The sequence below is a fragment of the Erinaceus europaeus genome, chromosome 4, assembly GCF_950295315.1.
Source record: "Erinaceus europaeus chromosome 4, mEriEur2.1, whole genome shotgun sequence".
Taxonomy (NCBI): domain Eukaryota; kingdom Metazoa; phylum Chordata; class Mammalia; order Eulipotyphla; family Erinaceidae; genus Erinaceus; species Erinaceus europaeus.
Genome location: NC_080165.1, coordinates 37,610,462 through 37,633,508, shown reverse-complemented (window position 1 = coordinate 37,633,508; position 23,047 = coordinate 37,610,462). Strand labels below are relative to the sequence as shown.

Genomic DNA, 23,047 nt, shown 5'->3' with positions numbered 1-23,047 from the left:
ATTATATAAAGGCATATATCTTCACAGAATAGGAGAAGATCTTCACATGCCATACATCAGACAAGAAACTAATCACCAAAATATATAAAGAGCTCAGCAAACTTAACAACAAAAAAGCAAATGACCCCATACAAAAATGAGCAGAGGATATGAACAAAACATTCACCTCAGAGGAGATCCAAAAGGCTAACAAACATATGAAAAACTGCTCTAGGTCACTGATTCTCAGAGAAATGCAAATTAAGACAACACTAAGATACCACCTCACTCCTGTAAGAATGGCATACATCAAAAAGGACAGCAGCAACAAATGCTGGAGAGGATGTGGGGACAGAGGAACCCTTTTACATTGCTGGTGGGAATGTAAATTGGTCCAGCCTCTGTGGATAGCAGTCTGGAAAACTCTCAGAAGGCTAGACATGGACCTTCCATATGATCTAGTAATTCCTCTCCTGGGGATCTACCCCAAGGACTCCATGACACCCAACCAAAAAGAGGTGTGTACTCCTATGTTCATAGCAGCACAATTCATAATAGCTAAAACCTGGAAGCAACCCAGGTGCCCAACAACAGATGAGTGGCTGAGAAAGCTGTGGTATATATACACAATGGAATACTATGCAGCTATCAAGAACAATGAACCCACCTTCTCTGACCCATCTTGGACAGAGCTAGAAGGAATTATGTTAAGTGAGCTAAGTCAGAAAGATAAAGATGAGTATGGGATGATCCCACTCATCAACAGAAGTTGAGTAAGAAGATCTGAAAGGGAAACTAAAAGCAGGACCTGACCAAATGGTAAGTAGGGAACCAAAGTAAAAACCCTGTGATGAGGGGTAGACATGCAGCTTCCTGGGACAGTGGAGGGTGGGAGTGGGTGGGAGGGATGGGTCACAGTCCTTTGGTGGTGGGAATGGTGTTTATGTACACTCCTAGTAAAATGTAGTCATATAAATCACTAGTTAATTAATATGAGGGGGGAAAATTAATTGTATGTCTCGAAGTTTTTTAAAACACAGACTTAGTCCTTTTAATATATAGGCTGTGTATTTGATATCCAGACTCTCTCAAAAGCCTAGACCAAGTAGATCAGAAGCAACCAATAGCACAGCTATATACAAGATACTGGGTACTGTACAGCAAACCCTAACAAAAGGACTTTTCAAAGTTAACCCAATTACCAAATAATGTGATGATAACATTAACTATCGATTGTCTTTTTGAACCCTAAGACAGCAGGAACCTCACATCTCCACTATAGAGCCTCTACTTCCCCCAGTCCTGGAACCCTTGGATAGGGCCCTCTTTCCCGTATGCCTCTCCCAATCCATATCAAATAATATTGCATCTGCTGATCACAACCTAACCAACACAATGATTACCACCTCAACATGCTTCACTTCAGACTGTGTCCAGAGACTTCACATGTGGAATGACAACCTTGCAGCTTCATTACTCAGGTGAGACCTTTCCTTTCATAGTATACTCTAATTCCATCTCCGGTGGTTCACTTTCTAACAAAGTCCCAAAACCTAGATATGCACCAGTTTCTGTGAGAGAGAGCATATGTTCACACGTATCCGTAAACTACTGCAAAATATACCTGAAAGCAGAAGTACACTAGAGTTTGCAGTGAGTACCCCCCCCCAACACTTCCTCTCCACTATTCCAAGCTTTGGGTCCATGATTGCTCAACAATTTCTTTGGCTTTGTGTTGTTTTGCGCGGGCTATGTTGTTTTCGCCGGGCTGGCTTCACGGGCGGGTATCAGGCGACCAGGGACTCATGGTTGAGCTGTAGGCAATATCTCTTTATTTATGCAGGACACAGCACAATCTAAGTGGAGCTAACCTAAACTCAAGGTACTCTAAAACTCATAATGCTGTCTTTATATATACTTGCCAAGTAGGGTGGAAACAGGATGTGACATAGAGAGGGTGGAGAGAAAAGTGACTGGTGAAAATCAGAGTGTGACAAGGAGGGGGCAGAGCAGGCAAGAATCCTATCACTGAACCACAAATGCCCTGGAGGGAGGGTGGTGTTTGTTAACAGCGGTTATGTAAATAGAATGAAGTGGTTATGTAAATAGAATAGTGTTAAGCAGGGGGGATTTAAACCAAATGAAACAGAAGGGGTCTCATGCATACCAACAGCTTCTTATGTTAACTCTTTTTGCAGTCATCAGGTTCCAGATGTCATCAGGATGCCGGCCAGGCTTCCCTGGACTGAAGACCCCACCAATGTGTCCTGTATCTCTGCTTCCCCAGAGACCCACCCTACTAGGGAAAGAGAGAGGCAGACTGGGAGCATGGACTGACCAGTCAACGCCCATGTTCAGCAGGGAAGCAATTACAGAAGCCAGACCTTCTACCTTCTGCAACGCACAATGACCCTGAGTCCATGCTCCCAGAGGGATAGAGAGTGGGAAAGCTATCTGGAGAGGGGGTGGGATATGGAGATTGGATGGTGGGAATTGTGTGGAATTGTACCCCTCCTACCCTATGGTTTTGTTAATTAATCCTTTCTTAAATAAAATAAAATAAAATTTTAAAAAAAGCAATTACGGTAGCTAGAACTTCCATCTTCTGCACCCCAAAAAGAATTTTGGCTCATACTCCCAGTGGGGAAGATGACCAGAGGGCTTTAAACTTCAACTCCATCAGGACCCAAAGAGAGAGGAGGAAAAATGAAGGGCATTCAGAAGTAGTAATAGGTGAGGTGTGACTTGGAAAGGAAGAGAAGATGGGACCACGGGGGTAAAAAAATATACTATCTGTATATATCTATATCTATCTACCATATATATAGTATATGGTAGATATATACAGAGAGTTATAGAAATAATAGGCAGACATGACCATGCCCCTTTGATGACAAAGACAAAATTATTTTATCATCTCCATGGAACCCAGCCTGAGAAGATTCTAACTTGAATACTCAGAAAAGGACAAATAGCACTTCATAGTGGTAAACATGTCCTATGTGTTAGGGTGATGGAAGAACAAGAAAATGGTTAGAAGAGGGAGTCGGGCAGTAGTGCAGAGGGTTAAGCGCACATGGTACAAAGTGCAAGGACAAGCATAAGGACCCAGGTTTGATCCCCCGGCTCTCCACTTGCAGGGGAGTCGCTTCACAGGCGGTGAAGCAGGTCTGCAGGTGTCTATCTTTCTCTATCACCTCTATCCTCCTCTTCTCTCTCCATTTCTTTCTGTCCTATCCAACAACAACGACATCATCAACAACAATAATAACTACAACAAGGGCAACAAAAGGGCATAAATAAATAAATATTTTTAAAAGAAAGTTTAAAAAAAAAAGAAAATCGTTAGAAGAAATTTCATTCAACAGATACTAATTAAACACCTCCTGCCTAGTAGGCACTCCTCAAGATTCTAAGGATAAATCAGTGTACTTTGGTTTAGATTTCTTTATATTAGTGATGTTCCAGATCTCCCCTCCATAGGCATTTTCATCTTAGAGGATATGTTAGTGTTAGTCTGTATTTTTTACTTAATATCCACAGGTTATTTAGATGTTAGTCAGCCTGAGAGACAACTATTGAAGCAGTTGTTTGAGACTGTCACCAGTAATTTAAAAAAGCAATATGTACTGCCCCCTGCTGTTCACTTGGGGAAAGTTATGGTACTATCTAGGTACTATTTTTTTCTTTTTCTTTTTTTAAATTTATTCTTAAATTAAAAAATATCAACAAGACCAAAGGATAAGAGGGGTACAGTTCCTACTACCAAAGTTCCATATCCCCTCCCCTCCCTTGAAAGCTTTCATACTCTTTATCCCTCTGGGAGTATGGACCCAGGATCATTCTGTGGTACAGAAGGTGGATGATCTGGCTTCTATAATTGCTTCTCTGCTGAACATGGGCATGGGCACATCTATCCATACTCCCAGCCTATTTTTATCTTTCCCTAGTGGGGTAGGGCTCTGGAGCAGTGGGGTTCTAGGGTACATTGGTGAGACTGTCTGCCTGGCATCATGGTAGCACCTGCAACTTGGTGTCTAAAAAAGCATTAAGATATAAAGCAGAGCAAATTGTTTGATAATCAGTAACCTAAAGGCAAGAATAGAGCAGATGAGATTTGGAGTCTCCATGTGGAAAAAGCTAGTAGTTCTCTTTTAGGTATATTCCAAGTCTCATGACTTTACTAATTTTTGCCAGAGCACAACAGCAAACATGCAGGTGGACCAAAGGTATTGTCTGAGGACATGGTGTCAGAGTTGGAAACAGGACTAGAAAGCTGGATTAGGGCAGAAAATAGTTCCCAAATATGGGAAAAGTATTTAAATACTGTTAACTATAAGCCCCAACGATTTGATCTGGGGGTTGTATTCAGTGCAGGAGCCTGTGTAACCTCTGCATCCCTATAGGTCTGAGCTCGTATTCTGTGCTCATGGCTAGGAACATTCTAGGTTGCACCCATTTCCAGACCCATCTTCCTCAAGTGATAGAGTATTTTGGCCCAACCTCCCTTTAGAGATTGGGGCAGTCCCTACCATTGTTTATCCACATTGAGGGCAGGGTTCTGTAGGGGCCCATGAATGGGTCCATTATGTTGTTCTTGATGGAGTTGACCAGCGACAGTGGAGAAAAGGATATGTTAGAGGTCTAGGTCCATTATGTCTGTGTGGGAATTCTGGGATTCCCTAAATAGGGCCCATGGAGATGAGGTGGCCTGATAGTAATCATCATTAAAGTATGCTATTCGCTTGCCCTTAGCCAGCTTTTGCTGTCCTTACTTTGACAAGGTTAGCCTTAGAGTGACTGAGGGAAGTATAATAGGAAGTAGGCGAGGAAGGTATCTAGATCTAAGTAGAAACTATTTGATTAAGTACTTTATGCTGTCTTTTTTAGGTCTTTCTACTTGCTTGCTGCACTTATTGGGTCACTGCAAACTGTTGTGCACTTTTGCTTTAAGGTATATTTTCCCCCTAACTTATATCCATGTGTACATGTGCTCTGTCTTTTGGGCCCTGGTCCATATCTAGGTGCTGTAGCTTTGTTAGAAAGCACATAACCCAAAATGGAATTAAGGAGTCTTATGAGCTAGGAGCGGTCTCACAAGAGTACAGGAGCTGAAGCATCGACATCGCATGCCTGTTGTCTGTGGACACAGTCCGAAGTGAAACACGTCAAGGCGGTACTGGTTGCACTGATTAGGCTGAGATCAGCAGATGCAATGGGATGCATTGGATCGACCTTCCCGTGGTGCATCCTGTGAGTACCCATTCATTGGGGAAACTGACGATCCTTCCTAACCGACTGAATCCACATGGATCCCAGTCACTTTCAAAGCCAGCAACAAGCAGCTCCTGATGTTAACTGGCTACAGAAGAAGGGCAAACGCTAGAAGAAGAAGCAGATGCAATATCATTGGTATGGGTCAAGAGAAGCCTGCTGAAAATGAGCCCCACCACTCAAGTTCTAGGACTGGGAGAAATATGGGTTTTATAGAGAATGGGGAGGCTCCCTGCTGTCTTAGAGTTTAAGAAAGCACTAGGTAGTTATTATTATAACCAAGTTATTTGGAAATTTGGTTGACTTTGAAAATAGCATTGTTAGGATTTTCTGTATCATACAAGACCTCACTATGATTTATGTCATTTAATGCTATTTACATATAGCTGTAGCTAATATAGTGACACAGCCACTTGCTTCTGGTCTAAGATTATAGGTGATTTAGTACTTCAAAGAACAAGTCATTATTAGAAATGTATTAACAATTTAAGCCTACTGTTAAAATTCAATCACGTTACCAATCTAAAGCCTTAAGTGCTTAGGTTAAAAGAATATATACTCAGAACTGGGGTCTATGCATCAAAAAGTTTGAGACATTCAATCTATTTTCCCTTCATATTGATTAAATAGTGATTTGTAAGACTATAGATTAATAGGAGTTAATTAACACTATTCCCACCAACAAAGGTCTGTGTCCCTACCCCCAACTCCATATATGGAAGCTGAAAATCTACCCTCACCCTCCACTCAGAGTTTTTTACTTTGGTGCCCTACTCCAAACTGTTCTGTGCTTCCCTTTCTGTCTTTCTTTCTCAACTTCTGTTTATGAGTGGGATTATCCCATACTTATCTTTGTCATTCTGACTTATCTCACTTAATGTAATTCCTTCTAGCTCCTTCCAAGATGAGTCTGAGAAGGTGGGTTCATTATTCTTTTTTTTTTTTCCTCCAGTGTTATTGCTGGGCTCGGTGCCTGCACCATGAATCCACCGCTCCTGGAGGCCATTTTTCCCCCTTTTTTATTTGTTGCCCTAGTTGTTGCAGCCTCGCTGTGGTTATTATTGCCATTGTTGACGTTGCTTTGTTGTTGGATAGGACAGAGAGAAATGGAGAGAGGAGGGGAAGACAGAGAGAGAGGGGAGAGAAAGATAGACACCTGCAGACCTGCTTCACCGCCCGTGAAGCGACTCCCCTGCAGGTGGGGAGCCGGGGGCTCGAACCGGGATCCTTACACCGGTCCCTGCGCCTTGCGCCATGTGCACTTAACCCACTGCGCCACCGCCCGACTCCCAGGTTCATTATTCTTAATAGCTGAGTGGTATTTCATGGTGTATCTATACCACAAATTTCTCAGTCATTCGTCTGTTGTTGGGCACCTGGTTAGCTTTCAAGTTTTGGCTGTTACAAACAGTGCTGCTATGTTTATTGGCCCTTTGGATCTCTCCTGTGGTGATTATTCTGTTCATATCCACTTTTGGATTGGGTAATTTACTTTTTTGTTGCTAAATTTGATGAGTTCTTTATATATTTTGGTTATTAGCCTCTTGTCTGATGTATGGCATGTAAAGATCTTCTCCCATTCTGTGAGGGGTCTCGTTGTTTGGGTGATGGTTTCTTGTGCTGTACAGAAGCTTTTTAATTTGATGTAGTCCCACTGGTTTATTTTTCTTTAATTTTCTTTGTAATTGGATTCATTTTATTGAAGTTGTCTTTAAATTTTATACAGAAAAGAGTTCTACCAATATTTTTTCTAAGTCTTTGATAGTTTCTAGTCTAATATCCAAATCCTTGATCCACTTGGAATTTACGTTTACTGAAATATAGTGGTTCAGTTTTATTCTTCTGCATGTTTCAACCCAATTTTTCCAACACCATTTGTCAGAGAGACTCTGCTTTCTCCATTTAATAGTCCTTTGTCAAAGATTAGATGTCCATAGGTGTGGGGGCTTACTTCTGGGCTCTCAATTCTATTCCACTGGTCAGTGTGTCTATTCATGTTCCAGTACCAAGCAGTTTTGATGACAATGGCCCTATAATACAATTTGAGATCTCAAAGTGTGATGCCTCTAGTTCTGTTCTTTCTTCTCAAGATTGTTTTGGCAATTCTAAGTCCTTTCTGGTTCCAGATAAACATTTATAGCATTTGTTCTATTCTCCTAAAAAATGTGTTTGGGCTCTTGATGGGGATAGCATTAAATTTGTATATGGCTCTGGGTAGTATATTCATTTTGATGATGTTAATTCTTCCAACCCATGAACATGGAATATCTTTTTTTTCATCATCTTTTTCTTTATTAGAGGGATTAATGGTTTACAGTCAACAGTAAAATACAATAGTTTGTACATATATAATGTTTCTCAGTTTTCCACATAAAAATTGAACCCCTTCTAGGTCCTCCTCTGCTATCATATTCCAGGACCTGAACCCCTTCCCCACCCCAGAGTCTTTTACTTTGGTGCCATACACCAAACCCAGTCCAAGTTCTGCTTTGGGTTTTCTTATTTTTTTGACTACTAGTACAAGGAGAAGTAGAGTGAGTGTCCCCAAATTACTAAACTAAGAAGAGGTAATACTAGAATTTCAAGCCAAATGGGAAATTCCGGGTTTCCAAGCAATCTTTACAAGTATCGCTGGGGTTTGGGGAAAAGAAATTTTGGCTAGGGGTGCATAGATCATTTGCCTATTCCTATGGGGGTGTTGAGTACTGTGATTGATATTACCAACAGAAATACAAATGAATGGAGTAGTAGAAAGAGAAAAAGTTAGGTGAAAACAGGGCCTGATACAGATTCTATTTCTAACCTCAATTGAAAAGACAGGTGATCCTTTTTCAAATTGAGTTTGTACTATTTTGTGTTTGTAATCTGCTGCTTTTTCCACTCCCATCTCCTAGCTCTCTTCCTAGAGAACTGCTATTTACCTGTCTGTGGGCCAAGTATAAGGAATAAGTTATTTCTTTGCTGGACCCTGTTCAGGCGCCAGATGCCGGGCTAGCTTCGTGGGTGGGAGACAGACGACCAAGGACTCATGGCTGAGCTGGGAATGCAGTTCAGTCTTTATTGATGATCGAGAATGCAGTGCAATCAATCTAATATCTATTCATTATAAAATCCTGTCCTTTATATCTCCTGAAGCGGAAGTGTCAGATTGGAAGAGGAAATACGTAGGATAGGGGGTGGGGAGAAGGAAAAAGCCTGTGAACCAGTGGGGATTAAACGGTGGAAAACAGGATGTGACTAGGAGAGGGGGCAGAGTGGAAAAAAGCGCAAACCAATGGGGATTAAACAAAACAATGATTATGTAAATAGACCACAGCGTTAAGCAGTGCAAGCGAACCTAACATGATGACCAAAACAGAAGGGGTCTTAGAAGCAGAATTAGAAGCAGACCAGCATTTCTTCAGCAACATTTTTTTAGTCAACATGAGCATAATAAATCAGTTTCCTCTGTGTTTCATTGTTGTCCTTAGCAGGTCAGAGAAAAGTCCTTCACAGATGTCTTATCACTCTTGCTCCATTGAAAGGACTCTATAATAGCTAGTCTCAGAGGAAAGAAAAAAAAAAATAGGACTTCAATACACTTTTTTTCTTTACTTACTCATAACTGTTTCTTTCTTTGGGTCACTTCAAGGTCATGGAATTAATATTGATTCCCCTCTTATACCAGACCTGGGAGATGGTTTTCCATTTTCTCTTTTTTTGTGCCTCTCGGTGCTTACTACATCTGACTGGTATAACTTTAGGGGTTAGTCTCTGAAGATGGAATATCTTTCCACTTGTTTGTGTCTTTTTCTATTTCCTTGAGTAATGACTCATAATGTTCAGCATACAAGTCTTTCACTTCTTTGGTTAGGTTTATTCCGAGATATTTTATTCTTTTTGTTGCTATAGTAAAAGGGATTGATTTCTGGATTTCTTCTTGTGTTACCTTAGTATTTGCATAGAAGAATGCCAGTGGCTTTTGTATGTTAATTGTGTAGCCTGACACCTTACTATATTGCCTGATAATTTCAAAAGCTTCCTGCTAGATTCTTTAGGTTTTTCTATGTATACTATCATATCATCTGCAAACAGGGAGAGTTTGACTTCTTTTCTCCTAATCTGTAACCCTTTAAGTCTTTGCTTCTGCCTGATTGCTATGGCAAGAACTTCCAATGCTATGTTGAACAGTAATGGTGATAGTGGGCAGCCCTGTCTAGTATCTGATCTGAAGGGAAATGCTTCCAGTTTTCCCCATTAGGTATGTTGTTTGCTGTAGGTTTGCTATACATGGACTCCACTATCTTGAGGAGAAGATGAAAAGGAGTAGTCCTGTGCCTTCAGTCTCTTGGAAGAGATTTAGAAGTAGAGGTATTAACTCTTCCTTGAAGGTTATGCAAAATTTATCTGTAAAACCTTCTGATCTAGGACTTTTATTCTTGGGAAGGGTTTTGATAACTGTTTCAATTTATTTGGCTATGATTGGCCTGTTCAAATTTCTACGTCCTCTTTGTTTAATTTTGGAAGTTTGTTGGTATCTCAGAATTCGTCCATTTCTTCTAGGTTCTCTAGCCTGGTAGCATATAGTTGTTCATAGAAGCCTCACATGATATGTTGGATTTCTGCAGTGTCTGTTGTGATATCTCTTCTTTCATTTAAAATCTGATTTACTTGGGTCTTCTCCTATTTTTGTCTTGTGAGTTTGGCCTAATTTTTGTTGATTTTGTTCATTCTTTCAAAGAACCAACATTTAATTTCATTGATCTTTTGTATGTTTTTCTTATTTTCATTGCTATTTATTTCTGCCCTAACTATAGTTATTTCAGTTCTTCTGGTTGCTTGTTCTTCTTCTAAGTCTTGAAGTTGTGCAATCAGGTTGTTTATTTGTGCTGTTTCTTATTTCCTAATGTGTGCTTGTATGGCTATGAACTTCTCTCTCAGTACTGCCTAGCTATGTCCCAAATATTGTGATAATTTGAATCTTCATTTTCATTGAATTCTCAAAACATTTTGATTTCTTCCTTAATTTCCCCTTTGACACAGTAGTTGTTAAGTAGTGTACTGTTGAGTTTCCGTATTTGGGGATTTTTACTAATTTATTTATTTATTTTTTTAACTTTTACTAATTCTTTGGTTGTTAAGTGTTAATTTAATTCCACTTTGGTCTGAGAAGCCCAAAGCAACAATATCATAAACCTTCTTGGGGGCCTCTACAGGACCTTGCCCTCAATGTAGAATAGCAAGGGTAGGAAATACCCCACTCTCTGAAAGGAGACTGGATCAACATACTCTGCCACTTGAGGAAAACTGATCCTAAAATAAATGCAGCCTAAAATGTTCCTTGCTATAATCATGGAATGCGAGCTCAGACTAACAAGGATGCAGAGTTACACAGGCTCCTGTGCTAAATATGAATAGACCTGGGCCCTAGAGAAGACTGATGGTGTTTACAGTTAACAGTATTTATATACTTTTTTCCAAAATTTGGGAGCTACTCCCTGACATGATCCAGTTTTCTAGTCCTATCCTCAACTCTGACACCATCTTCCCAGATAAGACTTTTAGCCCATCTGCATGTTAGCTGTTGGGCTCAGTCAAAAATCAGTAAAGTCATGGGCCTCTTAGAATATACCTAAAATAGACTTTCTAGCTTCTTCCCACACAAAGACTTAGTTCAATCTGCTCTATTCTTTTTTTTAAAAGATTATTCTTTTTTAAAAATATTTATTTTTTTATTTTCCCTTTTGTTGCCCTTGTTTTTTCATTGTTGTTATAGTTATTATTGCTGTTGTTATTGATGCCATTATTGTTAGATATGACAGAGAGAAATGGAGAGAGGAGGGGAAGACAGAGAGGGGGAGAGAAAGATAGACACCTGCAGACCTGCTTCACCGCCTGTGAAGTAACTCCCCTGCAGGTGGGGAGCCGGGATCTCAAAGTGGGGTCCTTATGCTGATCCTTGTGCTTTGTGCCTTGTGCACTTAACCCACTGCTCTACTGCCCGACTCCCCAATGTACTCTATTCTTACATTTAGGTTTTTGATTACTGAACTATTTGTTCTGCTTTATATGTTACTGCTTTATATGTTACTACTCTTCAGTCACCAAGACTATGACCCACATAGTCAACGACTGCCACCTCTCCAGATTCAAAGGAGGTCTCGAAACTTTACATCAGGCTCAACCTGACGCTGTTGACTGGCTACGGAAGAAGGGCAAACGCTAGAAGAAGAAGAAGTCACCAAGTTGCAAATTCTACCATGATGCCAACCTGACTTACCTGGGCAGACAACCTCACCATTGTGTCTCCTACTCCACTAGGGAAAGATAGAAACAGACTGGGAGTATGGATCAGCCTGTCAATTACTATGTCCAGTGGAGAAGCAATTACAGAAGCCCGATTTTCCACTTCTGCACCCCATTAAGAATTTTGGTCCGGGAGTCGGGCGGTAGCACAGCGGGTTAAGCACAGGTGGCCCAAAGCACAAGGACCAGTGTAAGGATCCTGGTTCAAGCCCCTGGCTCCCCACCTGCTGGGGAGTTGCTTCACAGGAGGTAAAGCAGGTCTGCAGGTGTCTTTCTCTCCCCTTCTCTGTCTTCCCCTCCTCTCTCCATTTCTCTGTCCTATCGAACAATAACGACATCAATAATAACTACAACAATAAAAAACAACAAGGGCAACAAAAGGGAATAAATTATATATATATGAATTTTGGTCCATACTCCCAGAGGGATAAAGAACAAGGAGCTTTCCAATGGAGGGGATGGAATATGGAACTCTGATAGTGGGAACTGTATGAAATTGTACCCCTCTTATACTACAATCTTGTCAATCATTATAAAATACTAACAAAAAGAAATAGGGAGATATAGATGTGGATATAGATATAAAGTCAACCCATATATGTGACCATTACCAAACTACAGCAGTTTCCAATGGAGGGGATGAGAATACAGAAATCAGGTGGTGGGAACTGTATGGAATTATGCCCCTATTATAGTTTTTGTCAATCAATATTATATCACTAATAAAAAAGAAATACAAAATTTAAGAATTAAAAATAAATATTATATATGTGCTTTCTACTCTGATAGTTACAAAAAAAACATTGAATGTCGGGAGTCGGGCTGTAGCACAGCGGGTTAAGCGCAGGTGGCGCAAAGCACAAGGACCGGCATAAGGATCCCGGTTCGAACCCGGCTCCCCACCTGCAGGGGAGTCCCTTCACAGGCGGTGAAGCAGGTCTGCAGGTGTCTATCTTTCTCTCCTCCTCTCTGTCTTCCCCTCCTCTCTCCATTTCTCTCTGTCCTATCCAACAACAACAATAATAACTACAACAATAAAACAACAAGGGCAACAAAAGGGAATAAATAAATAAAATAAATATTTAAAAATTAAAAAAAATTAAAAAAAAAACATTGAATGTCATGGATGCCCAAGAAAAAGTAAGCAATGGTGCCCTGTGAGATGGACTGGACTGTCAAGCATGGGATCCTAAGTTCAACCCCCAACATCTCATATGCCACAGTGATGTTCTATTTCTTTTTTTTAATATTTGTTTGTTTATTTATTTTACCAGAACACTGCTCAACTCTGACTTATTATGGTGCAGGGTATTGAAACTGGGACTTTGGTGCCTCAGGCATGAGAGTGTCTTTGCATAACCATTTTGCTATCTACCCCTGCCCGTGATGTTCTATTTCTCTCTCTCCCTCTCTTTCTTCTCTCATAAATAAATAAAACAATTTTAAAGAAAAATGGTAAAACATTTTTTTTCTAACTTTGCTGTATAGTGTTCCAGATTCCTGGTGGACCTGGTTATATAACTAAATTATAGAGACTCAAAATTAATAGAAAACCTCTCGTTCTAGTCCTTTATTTGAATTCCCTTGGCTCCATACTCTTTTTCCAAAACAAAGTTATTTTTGTCTGTGTATAACTCAGAATTGTATAGGCACAAGAATTTTTGTTAATCAGAACTTTAAGACTAGAGAATCTAGTCATAAAACACTGGGCTTATATGCCTCAGACCCCAGAGACCTCATTCAAAACTCTGCCACCAACAAAATGCTCTGGTATCTCTCTATTTCTCTCTCTCTCTCTCTCTCTCTCTCTCTCTCTCTCTCTCTTCTCTCTCTCTCAAATAAATATTTTTTAAAATTCAGAGTTTTATAAGTCAAAAATGTGGTACTCCTTTTCTTCACTGTTTGCCTTATTGAAAACATGCTTTTGTTGCTTTAAAGGATTGGGTATTTGTGATGATCTGAGCTAGGTTATTAGATACAATAGGAAAAATACATATTTCCAGGGGAGATAGCATAATGAACTGAGAACCTCAGGCATGCAAGTCCAATGCAATACCAGTTGATAGCATAATGGCTCACATAGCATAATGGTTATGCAAAGAGATGCTGATGCCTGACTTCAAAATCCCAGATTCAATCCCCCACACCACCATAAACCAGAGTTGAGCAGGGCTCTGGTAAAAATAAAATAAGAAAGAAAAACTGTATCTCCTTAAAGCTTTGCTTGGTAGGTGGAGAAGCACAGAAATGGACTGTGCCTGTGAAGCTGTGGATTAACATTGGATAGCTCAGGACCTTTGAATGAGATGTGCATCTGAAGTGTAAGAACTGTTTAATATGTGCTAAAGTAAGAAAGGTAGATCTGACTCATTTTAGGAGACAGAGAAACAAAGGATATAAAAATTGCCTTTGTGTGAAGTAGCTCAGAGATTCTTAGTCCATTTTTTTCAGTGAATTAGGTCTATATAGCAAGTTAGTTTAGTTTTTGTTTGTTTGTTTATTTTCCCCAAGGCATTGCTCAACTACAGTTTTTGGTGGTACTAGGGAATGAAACTAGAGCTTTTGATGCCTCAGGCATGAAAACCTTTTTGCATTATTAGTATGCTGTCTTCCCAATCATATATAACAATTTAGATAAGAGAAGTAGCCAGACACTGTTTGAAACAGTTATTATTTTTTTCCAAAGGAAAGAAAGAGCAGAAACAGACTTCTAGTCATAGTAATATAATTTTAATAATTTCAGACTGGAACCAATCCAAATGTCCATCAGGAGGGTGTTCGCTATACAGTCTATAGTAGGTATAGTGGGAAATTGATGCACTTTTTAAAAAATATTTATTTATTTATTTTCCCTTTTGTTGCCCTTGATTTTTATGGTTGTTGTAGTTGTTGTTATTGTTGTCGTTGTTGTTAGATAGGACAGAGAGAAATGGAGAGAGAAGGGGAAGACAGAAGGGGGAGAGAAAGATAGGCATCTGAGACCTGCTTCACCGCTTGGATGCACTTTTTTTAAGCAATGAGATGAGTCCATAAAAATGTGCCAAAATATATTAGTGAATGAAAATGAATATTGTGAACTGTTTTTGCCTTAAAATTAAATTTTTCTGAGTCTGGGAGGTATGAATAAAGAAAGTGCATGCTTTTCGTGGCTAAGGCTCAGGGTTTGATTCCTTGCACTGCATTACAAAAATATATATGATGGAGGCTGTGGTGTAGAACTATACACTGTAATGGTACAATCTTGTAGCATACTATTAAAAACAAATATTATTTTTTTAATTAATTGTTTTTCTGACACAGTGAAATCTGTAGAACAAGCATAAAATTTTAGAAGGAGGATATAAAATTATGGAGATTTCACTATTTTTTTACACATTTTATTATTTAAATGTTTTATTACAGTAAGTACAGTTCAGTTTTATAGTAAGAAAAATGGAATAAATTCATTTGGGAACACTGTAAGTACTGTATATCATTATCAAAAATAATTCAGAGGTGACTCTGCCACAGATACACAGTTTTTGTCAATGGAAGAAAGTTTTATATTGATTTTTTTTGGTGTTTTTTTTTTTTTGACACCTGCAGACCTGCTTTAACGCCTGTGAAGTTGACTCCCCTGAAGGTGGAAGCCGGGGGCTGGAACCGGTATCCTAACGCAGGTCCTTGTGCTTTGCACCACATCCACTTAATGAGCTGGGTACCACCCGACTCCAGAAAGTTTTAATTGATTCCAAAATGAGCTACATCTATATGCTAGGCACAGATTTATGCATTAGGCACATTATTTCATTTTATCCCTAGAACAATTACTTGATATACATGCCATAATCTACATTTTATGTAAGGACACTAAAGTTTATTTGGTGTAAACCTTCACATCAAGTTCATAATAATCACCCTCTAAAGTACCCTGACTCTATTAAACCAACAAACCAAGAAACTGTAATTTTCCAAAATTCAAGATCAAAATCCTCTCAAACATTTTTAAAATAGGCTTAGTAGAGGTAAAGTTTTGGAATACCCCAAGACCACCCCCCAATTTGATGATTAATTGGCATGACTTATAGTGTTCAGCATATATCTGAACTCATGACCTTGATTTTCCACAGCAATAGAAAGCAAAGCAAGATCAACAAAGGAAAAGGTCGGGTGGGAAGTCAGAGGAAGTCAGGAGCAAGCTTTCAGAGTCCTGTATCCATGGAGTCCCATATTGTACATTTAATCCCCTAGCAACTAGTTTTGACAACACCTGTTGCCAACTAGGACAGTGTATTATAAGCTTGGCACCCAGGGTTTTACTGGCAGATGGTTAAGCTGATACATTCCACTCAGCACATACCCAGATTTCAGACTCATAGAAGAAAAACGTGTATTCAACACAAGCCACACTGTTTGTACAGTTTAAAGCAAGTGAACCTTTCTTATGAACTAATCACAAGAACCTCCTCAAAATCTGCACTACTAACCAAGAGCTGACCAATCTGTCAAAGGATACCATTCAAGTTTGCTAGGCTAAATTTTCTACACAGCCACCAAAAAATGAGAAAGAGTCAAGTACACAATGAAAATAAAATTATATCAGCAGCCTTCAATCTGTTTCCCCGATGAAAATGATGGAACCAATAAATAATATTACTTCTCAGGAAATCACATTTTTCCCTACAAAGATTTGAGGATATATTGCCAAATCCAAGGACTGCAAGTTAGGCAACCCTTGGGTAAACAAAGTCACAAGTCCTGGCTCCACACTTAAAAATTTTTTTTAATTTTATTCATTGGATAGAGACAGAAATCCAAAGGGAAAGAGGGATAGAAAGGGAAAGAGTGGTCTGAGAGGTGGTGTAGTGGATAAAGCACTGGACTCTCAAGCACGAGGTCCTGAATTCAATCCACAGCAGCACATGAACCAGAGTGATGTCTGGTTCCTTCAGTCTCTCTCCTATCTTTCTCATGAATAAAAAATAAATTTTAAAAAAAGAAAAAAGGGAGGGTGGGAGAGAGAGAGAGAGAGTCACTTCACCACTTGTGAAGCTTTCCCGCCTGCAGGTAAGAACAAGGGGCTTGAACCTGGGTCCTTAGACATTGTAACATATGTACTCAACTAGTCAGGCCACCGCCTGGCCCTGGCTCCACACAATTTAACATTTTTTGGTTTGTTAGTAAGAGAGGGAGAGAGAGAAACACAACCAGAGCATCACATATAACATATAGAATGCCAGGGGTTGAACTCAGAACCTCAGGTTTGGCCCTCCTGGGCCCATGACCCTACTTTTTTTTTTTAAGTCACCACCTAAGAAAGTTTGCCATGCAAAGAGTCAAGGACCAGCGTAAGGAGCCGGGTTCGAGCCCCTAGCTCCCCACCTGCAGGGGAGTTGCTTCACAAGCGGTGAAACAGGTCTGTAGGTGTTTATCTTTTTCTCCCCCTCTCTGTCTTCCCCTCCTCTCTCCATTTCTTTCTGTCCTATCCAACAACAATGACATCAACAACAACAACAAAAATAACTACAACAACAGTAAGAAAACAACAAGGGCAACAAAAGGGAATAAATAAATATACAAAAAAAGAGAAAGTTTACCAACACAAAATAATCCTATGGAAATAGTTTTCCATGATTATAGCAATTCCCATCAAATTATCCTATCTTTGATGTTCTGCTACATATTCTGTAATGGGTCAAAGGATTTTATCAAAAATATTTGATGGGGAGGACATTACTGTACCTAGTAGAGTGCACATTTCATGAGCAAGGATCAGGGTTCAAGCTCCCAGTCTCCTCTGCTGGGGGAAAGGGGGAGCTTCACAAGTTGTCAGGCTGTGCTGCAGGTGTCTCTTTTTGTGACACTATGACACTATTACACTTAATTGAGTGTGCCACTGCCCAACGCACAGGTGTCTCTTTTTCTTTCTCCCTTTCACTCACTACCCTGTCAAGTTCTGTCCTGTCAAATGAAAGAAAGGAAAAAATATGGCCACCAAGAGTGATGGATTTATCATGCAGATTGGAGCACCAACAATTGATAACCCTGGTGGTATTTATAATATTACTTTATTTTAAGCTTCCTGTTTATGAAGAATGTCAGGTGGAAAAAGAACCTAGACAAGAATACTGGATCAACTGTCCATTCCATGTTTATTTGGTCATACTTGGGAAACTCTGGTTTGACTTTTCTGGTGATAACTTTTAGCTATTACTTTTCTTTCTTTTTTTTTTTTAATCACAGTACTGCTCACCTCTGGTTTATGGTGCTGTGGGGGATTGAATCTGAGACTTTGGAGCCTCAGGCCTGAGAGTCTCTTTGCATAACCATTATGCTATCTATCCCCCCATGGTGATAACTTTTAGTGTGGAATATGGCACTTTGGTACATCCAGGCATCCATTTTGTACTTTATATATGCAGGAACCCAAGTCCAGTGTTTTCCCAACAGTTTTGATTTAAGATATGCTATCTGATGTGTGTAGTGATATATTTCAAAATTCAACAATTTCAGGATTGTCCAAAACACTAAAGCAATTTATCTTGTCTACATAAAGTGATTTCATTGTTTGCAATTCAGTGTCTGTTGAAAGTGGTAGAAGTTGAGGGTTTAAGGTCCCAAGTTTTATCCCTGCACATATATATGACAGAGCCCAACCAAGCAGTGTTCTGGTTTCTCCACTCCTTCTCCTTCTCCCTCTCTCCCTTCCTCCCTCTCATCCCCTCTCCCTCTCTCTCAAAAACACTCCATAAAAACATTTTGTATGGAGTCGGGTGGTAGCACAGCGGGTTAAGTGCAGATGACACAAAGCGCAAGGAACAGGTGTAAGGACCTCGTTCAAGCCCTTGTCTCCACCTGAAGGGGAGCTGCTTCACAAGAGGTGAAGCAGGTCTGCAGGTGTCTTTCTTTCCCCCCTCTGTCTTCCCCTCCTCTCTCCATTTCTCTCTGTCCTATCCAACAACAACGACATCAAGAACAACAACAATAATGACTACAACAAAGCAATAAGGGTAATAAAAAGGAATAAATAAATAAATATTTTTTTAAAAAGTCTGTGCTTGGGTTAAGTAATCCACAGGTTCAATTGGCTTAAATTAGCACATAATTTCTACCTATGAGTAACTGTGAATTGATATATTAAAAATCTCCCACTGAGACTTTTTTTCAAAGCACTGGGGGCTAGGCTCAAACCTGCGTGGTGCACATGGCAAAGTAGTGCAGTAAGTAAGGTGTGTGTGTGTGTGTGTGTGTGTGTGTGTGTGTGTGTGTGTGTGTGTGTGTGTGACTAATACTGGGTTACAAGACTCTAAGATTATACACTTATCAACAAAGTTCTGCGTTCTCAATCTCCCACCTCCCCACTTTCCAAACATAACATAACCACTGTATTTCTCAGGAAGCATAGAAACAGTTTGCTTCTGGATTCCTTTGTTTTTGTTATTGTTTTGTTTGCAAGTTCATGTGTATCAGTTCTCTAGTGTGAGTGAAATCATCCAGTAGTTGTCTTTCATTTCTTTACTTGTTTCAGTAAGCATAATCACCTCCAGTTCCATCAATTTTGTCCCCAAAGGCACGCTTTCTTTTTTTAACTGCAGAGTAGTATTCTATGGAATATATATTCCATAATTTCTTTAGCCAGTTATCTATTGATGGATCTATTATTTAGGCTGTTAAATAATAATGAAGATAATGAGCATCATCGTCTGGTTCCTGAAAAGTTTTGCTTTTTCCCATGAGAATGATGTTAATTGTGGGTTTGTTTTAAATAGTCTTTACTATGTTGAGGAATTGTCCTTCTATTCCCAGTTTCTGGAGTTTCTTTATCATAAATGAATGTTGGGTTTTGTCAAATGTTTTTTCAGCATTCATTGATCCCTGCTTTCCAGGGATGAATCCCACTTGGTCTTGGTGTATTATTCTCTTGCTATTTTTCTTGGGTTAGACTAAGCAGGTCATACAATTCTAGGAATGCATCCATCTCATCTAGATTGTCTAATTACTTGCATAGAAATGTTTATAATATTCACATATGATTCTCTGTATCTTGTCATTTTTAGTTGTAATTTCATCTCTCTCATTCCTCATTGTTTTTATCATAGCTTTCTTTCTTTCTTTTTCTTTTTGTGAATCTAGCCAATGGTTTATCTACTTTATTTATCCTTTTGAAGAACCAGCTATTGGTTTCATTAATCTTTTGGATCATCTTTCTGGTTTCTATTTTATTAATTTCTGCTCTGATTTTGACTATTTCCTTCCTTCTAATGGCTTTTGGGTCTCATTGTTCCTAGCTGACTCAGTTGTGATGTTAGTTTATTTGAGATCTTTGCTGCTTCTTAATTTAAATAATTTTTTAAAATATTTAATAGTTAGCTAATTATGAAAAGAAGTCAGAGCACTTCTCTAAGATATTCAGTGCCAATTATTTAACCCTGCATCTCAACCATGCAATTTCTGGCATCTACCCACTGAACTACCTCTTGGGCTTCAAAGCTTGGAGGTTTAGTCTTCTATTTTTTTTTTTATTCATTTTGTGAATAATCACCTACTATTTTTTAACATCTACTTATTTTTTAACAACTAAAAATTTATCTCCAGTTTTGTTGTTTAGCACTTCAGATCTTTACTTTTCATCAAACCTTCCTAATATCAATGATTGTATCTATATTCATCTCTGTGGTGAACCAAATATGGTACTGATAACTAGAACTTAACTAACTTTTGCTGAAGAGGTAAATAAATTAATTAATGCATAGGTTGAGAGTTCCTAAAAAAAAAAAGTAAGCTATCAGTTCTAATATATTCCATATAGTGTCTGTTAGATACTCATTTTCCTGTGTTGAGAACATACCAAATGCTTCTTATATACATTCTATGTTGTTCTGAAATTCTGTGCTCTGTAACCTACAGCCATATGACTACAATCTTCTGATCCAAGCAGAACTCTGCCTAAGTGCTGTTAATTACGTCAGAAATACTTGTCTTCTCTTGCCCTTCCTGCTCCTAGGCCCCAGGGAGGCTGACTAACATCTGGGCAATCACAGATACGGGTCTAAGGGCCCCCAGGGGCAAAGAGCCTTTTCTTTTCTTTTTTTTTTTAAGAATTTATTTATTCAAGAGAAAGATAGGAGGAGAGAAAGAACCAGCCATCACTCTGGTACATGTGCTGCCGGGGACCGAACTCAAGACCTCATGCTTGAGAGTCCAGTGCCTTAGCCACTGCGCCATCTCCCGGCCCACCAAAGAGCCTTTTCTAATGCCCCTGAGCAGTGGTCAGGAGTTGCAGAGTAGATATGAAAACTGATGTAATCATTAAAACTGGAAATAGCCTGAAGGGCTTGAGCAGTCAAACATGGAGACCAATACTTTGACCTTGGAGAGACAAAGTGCAGGACTTCTGCTCTATACAGAGACCAAGATTCACCTACTAGCAGGAACCTGAGGAGTCCGGAAGGTGAAGCCCAGGAGACAGAAGGATATGGGAGGATAGAGACTAGGGGACCAGGCAGTGCGCACCTGGTTAAGCATAGACATTATAGTGCACAAGGACCCAGGTTCAAGCCTCTGGTCCCCATCTGCAGGGGGAGAGCTTCGTGAGTGGTGAAGCAGGGGTGCAGATGTCTCTTTATCTCTCCCTCCTTTCTCAGTTTCTGTCTGTCTCTATCCAGTAATAAATAAACAAGGGAGGCAGACGTTAGCACTGTGGGTTAAGCGCACTTGGCGCCAAGCGTAAGGACTGGCATAAAGATCCCGGTTCGAGCACTCAGCTCCCCAACTGCAGGGGGTCGCCTCACAAATGGTGAAGCAGGTCTACAGGTGTCTATCTTTCTCTCCCCCTCTTTGTCTCCCCATCTTTTCTCCATTTATCTCTGTCCTATCCAAAAACAATGACAACAATAACAACAACAACGATAACGACAATGACGACAAACAACAAGGGCAACAAAAAAGGGAAAAATGGCCTCCAGAAGCAGTGGATTTGTGGTGCAGGCACCGAGCCCCAGCAATAATCCTGGAGTCAATAATAATAATAATAATAACTAGAATAACAATATAAAAATAAATAAATATTTTTTTAATAAGCTGAAAGTAATAAGTCTGGTACAGAGTGGTCTACAAACTGGGAGATAGTTCTCAAATAATCTATTTCCCAAAATGCTCGTGATAGTTGTTTTGAAATACTGAGAAACCACAGGCACATTCTTTCATCTCCCCTTGGTTGATGTCTAAGAGACACACCAGGACCCCAATGATCATTCATACTGTCCCTCTCTCTCCTTCCCCATAGTCCTTTGTTTTGATGAAATACACAATATCCAGTCTAAGTTTTACCTTATGTCCTCCCTGACTGTCCTTTATTCCTTTTTTTTTAATTGGGGTGGGGTGGGGTGGTGAGCTATAGCAATTTGTTTATAAATGTGTACGGTTTCTCAGTTTTGTGTAGCAGGTAGCTGCTACATACTCTTATCCCCTCCCCATCAAGGACCCCAAACCTTCTTTCCCTCAGACTCTTTATCCTAGTTCCTACCTAGAGTCCTCTATTCTTAAATTTCACGTATAAGTGAGAGAGTTCATTTGGTTTTGGTCTTTCTCTTTCTGGCTTGTCTCATTCAATATGATGCCTTCAAATTCTGACCACGATATTGTAAAAGAGAGAGCTCATCATTTTTCCCCCTCCCCCCAACCTTTCAAACTGGTTTGTATTTATTTCAAAAGAAATATATATATATATATATATATTGATTCTTAGAAAATAAAGGGCATCTGGAATTCTTGGTTCTTGCGTTCTGCCGGGGCCAAGGGCTCCAAAGCAAGGCACGCAGTCCCCGGGCTCCCCAAGACGTGGCTGTGGGGGCCCGGCAGCCTCCCCACAGGCCGCGCCGCGAGTGGAGGACGCGCCGGTGCACCCCGCCAGGGGTCGGGCAGTTAGGGCCACACGCCTGGCGCGGGCCCGGGGAGGGGCAGGGCGGAGGCAGCAGGCCCGGCCTGAGGAGCCAGAGGGCGGCGGGGCGAAGGGAGGCCGACGCCGGGCCTCTCTCGGAGAAGAGGTCTCGTGGAGGGCGCCCCTCTGACAGTCCGGAGAGATTCTCCCTAGGACGTGTGGCTCTGCGGGCGGGCGGGGAGCCGGGAGGCGCGGACAGGGCCTGAGGGCGCCCCGGCCTGCAGGCCTGCAGCTGCGAGGACCGACCGGGAACCCGAGCTCAGAGCAACCAGAGGGCAGCGGGCCACGGGCCGGGCGTGCCGAGTTAGAGCTCATCATTTTAACAGCTGCATGATACTCCATTGTGTTTGAGTCTTATTCATAGTATAAGCAATTAACATATATTTTGTATATTATATGAACTATATACAATATTCTTAAAAGAAAGTAAGCTATAAGACCAAAATGCTATTAAGGAAGTCATTCGAGAAATTAGGAAGCTGGGCAGGTAGCACAGAGGGTTAAGCGCACATGGCGCGATGCTCAAGGCCGACATAAGGACCCCGGTTCGAGCCCCGGCTCCCCACCTGGAAGGTAGGGGGTCGCTTCATA

At 40.3% G+C, this 23,047-nt stretch overlaps 1 protein-coding gene across 1 annotated transcript in view; it reads right to left on the bottom strand.

The window, feature by feature from the left end:
* LOC132538199 (cytidine monophosphate-N-acetylneuraminic acid hydroxylase-like) overlaps nucleotides 1–22,798 on the bottom strand; it is an 81,731-nt gene extending 58,933 nt beyond the window's left edge. The window contains 1 exon segment of the mRNA XM_060190800.1: nucleotides 22,299–22,798. Coding sequence (XP_060046783.1) covers nucleotides 22,299–22,798 — 500 coding nt within the window.
* Nucleotides 22,799–23,047: the final 249 nt, after the last annotated feature.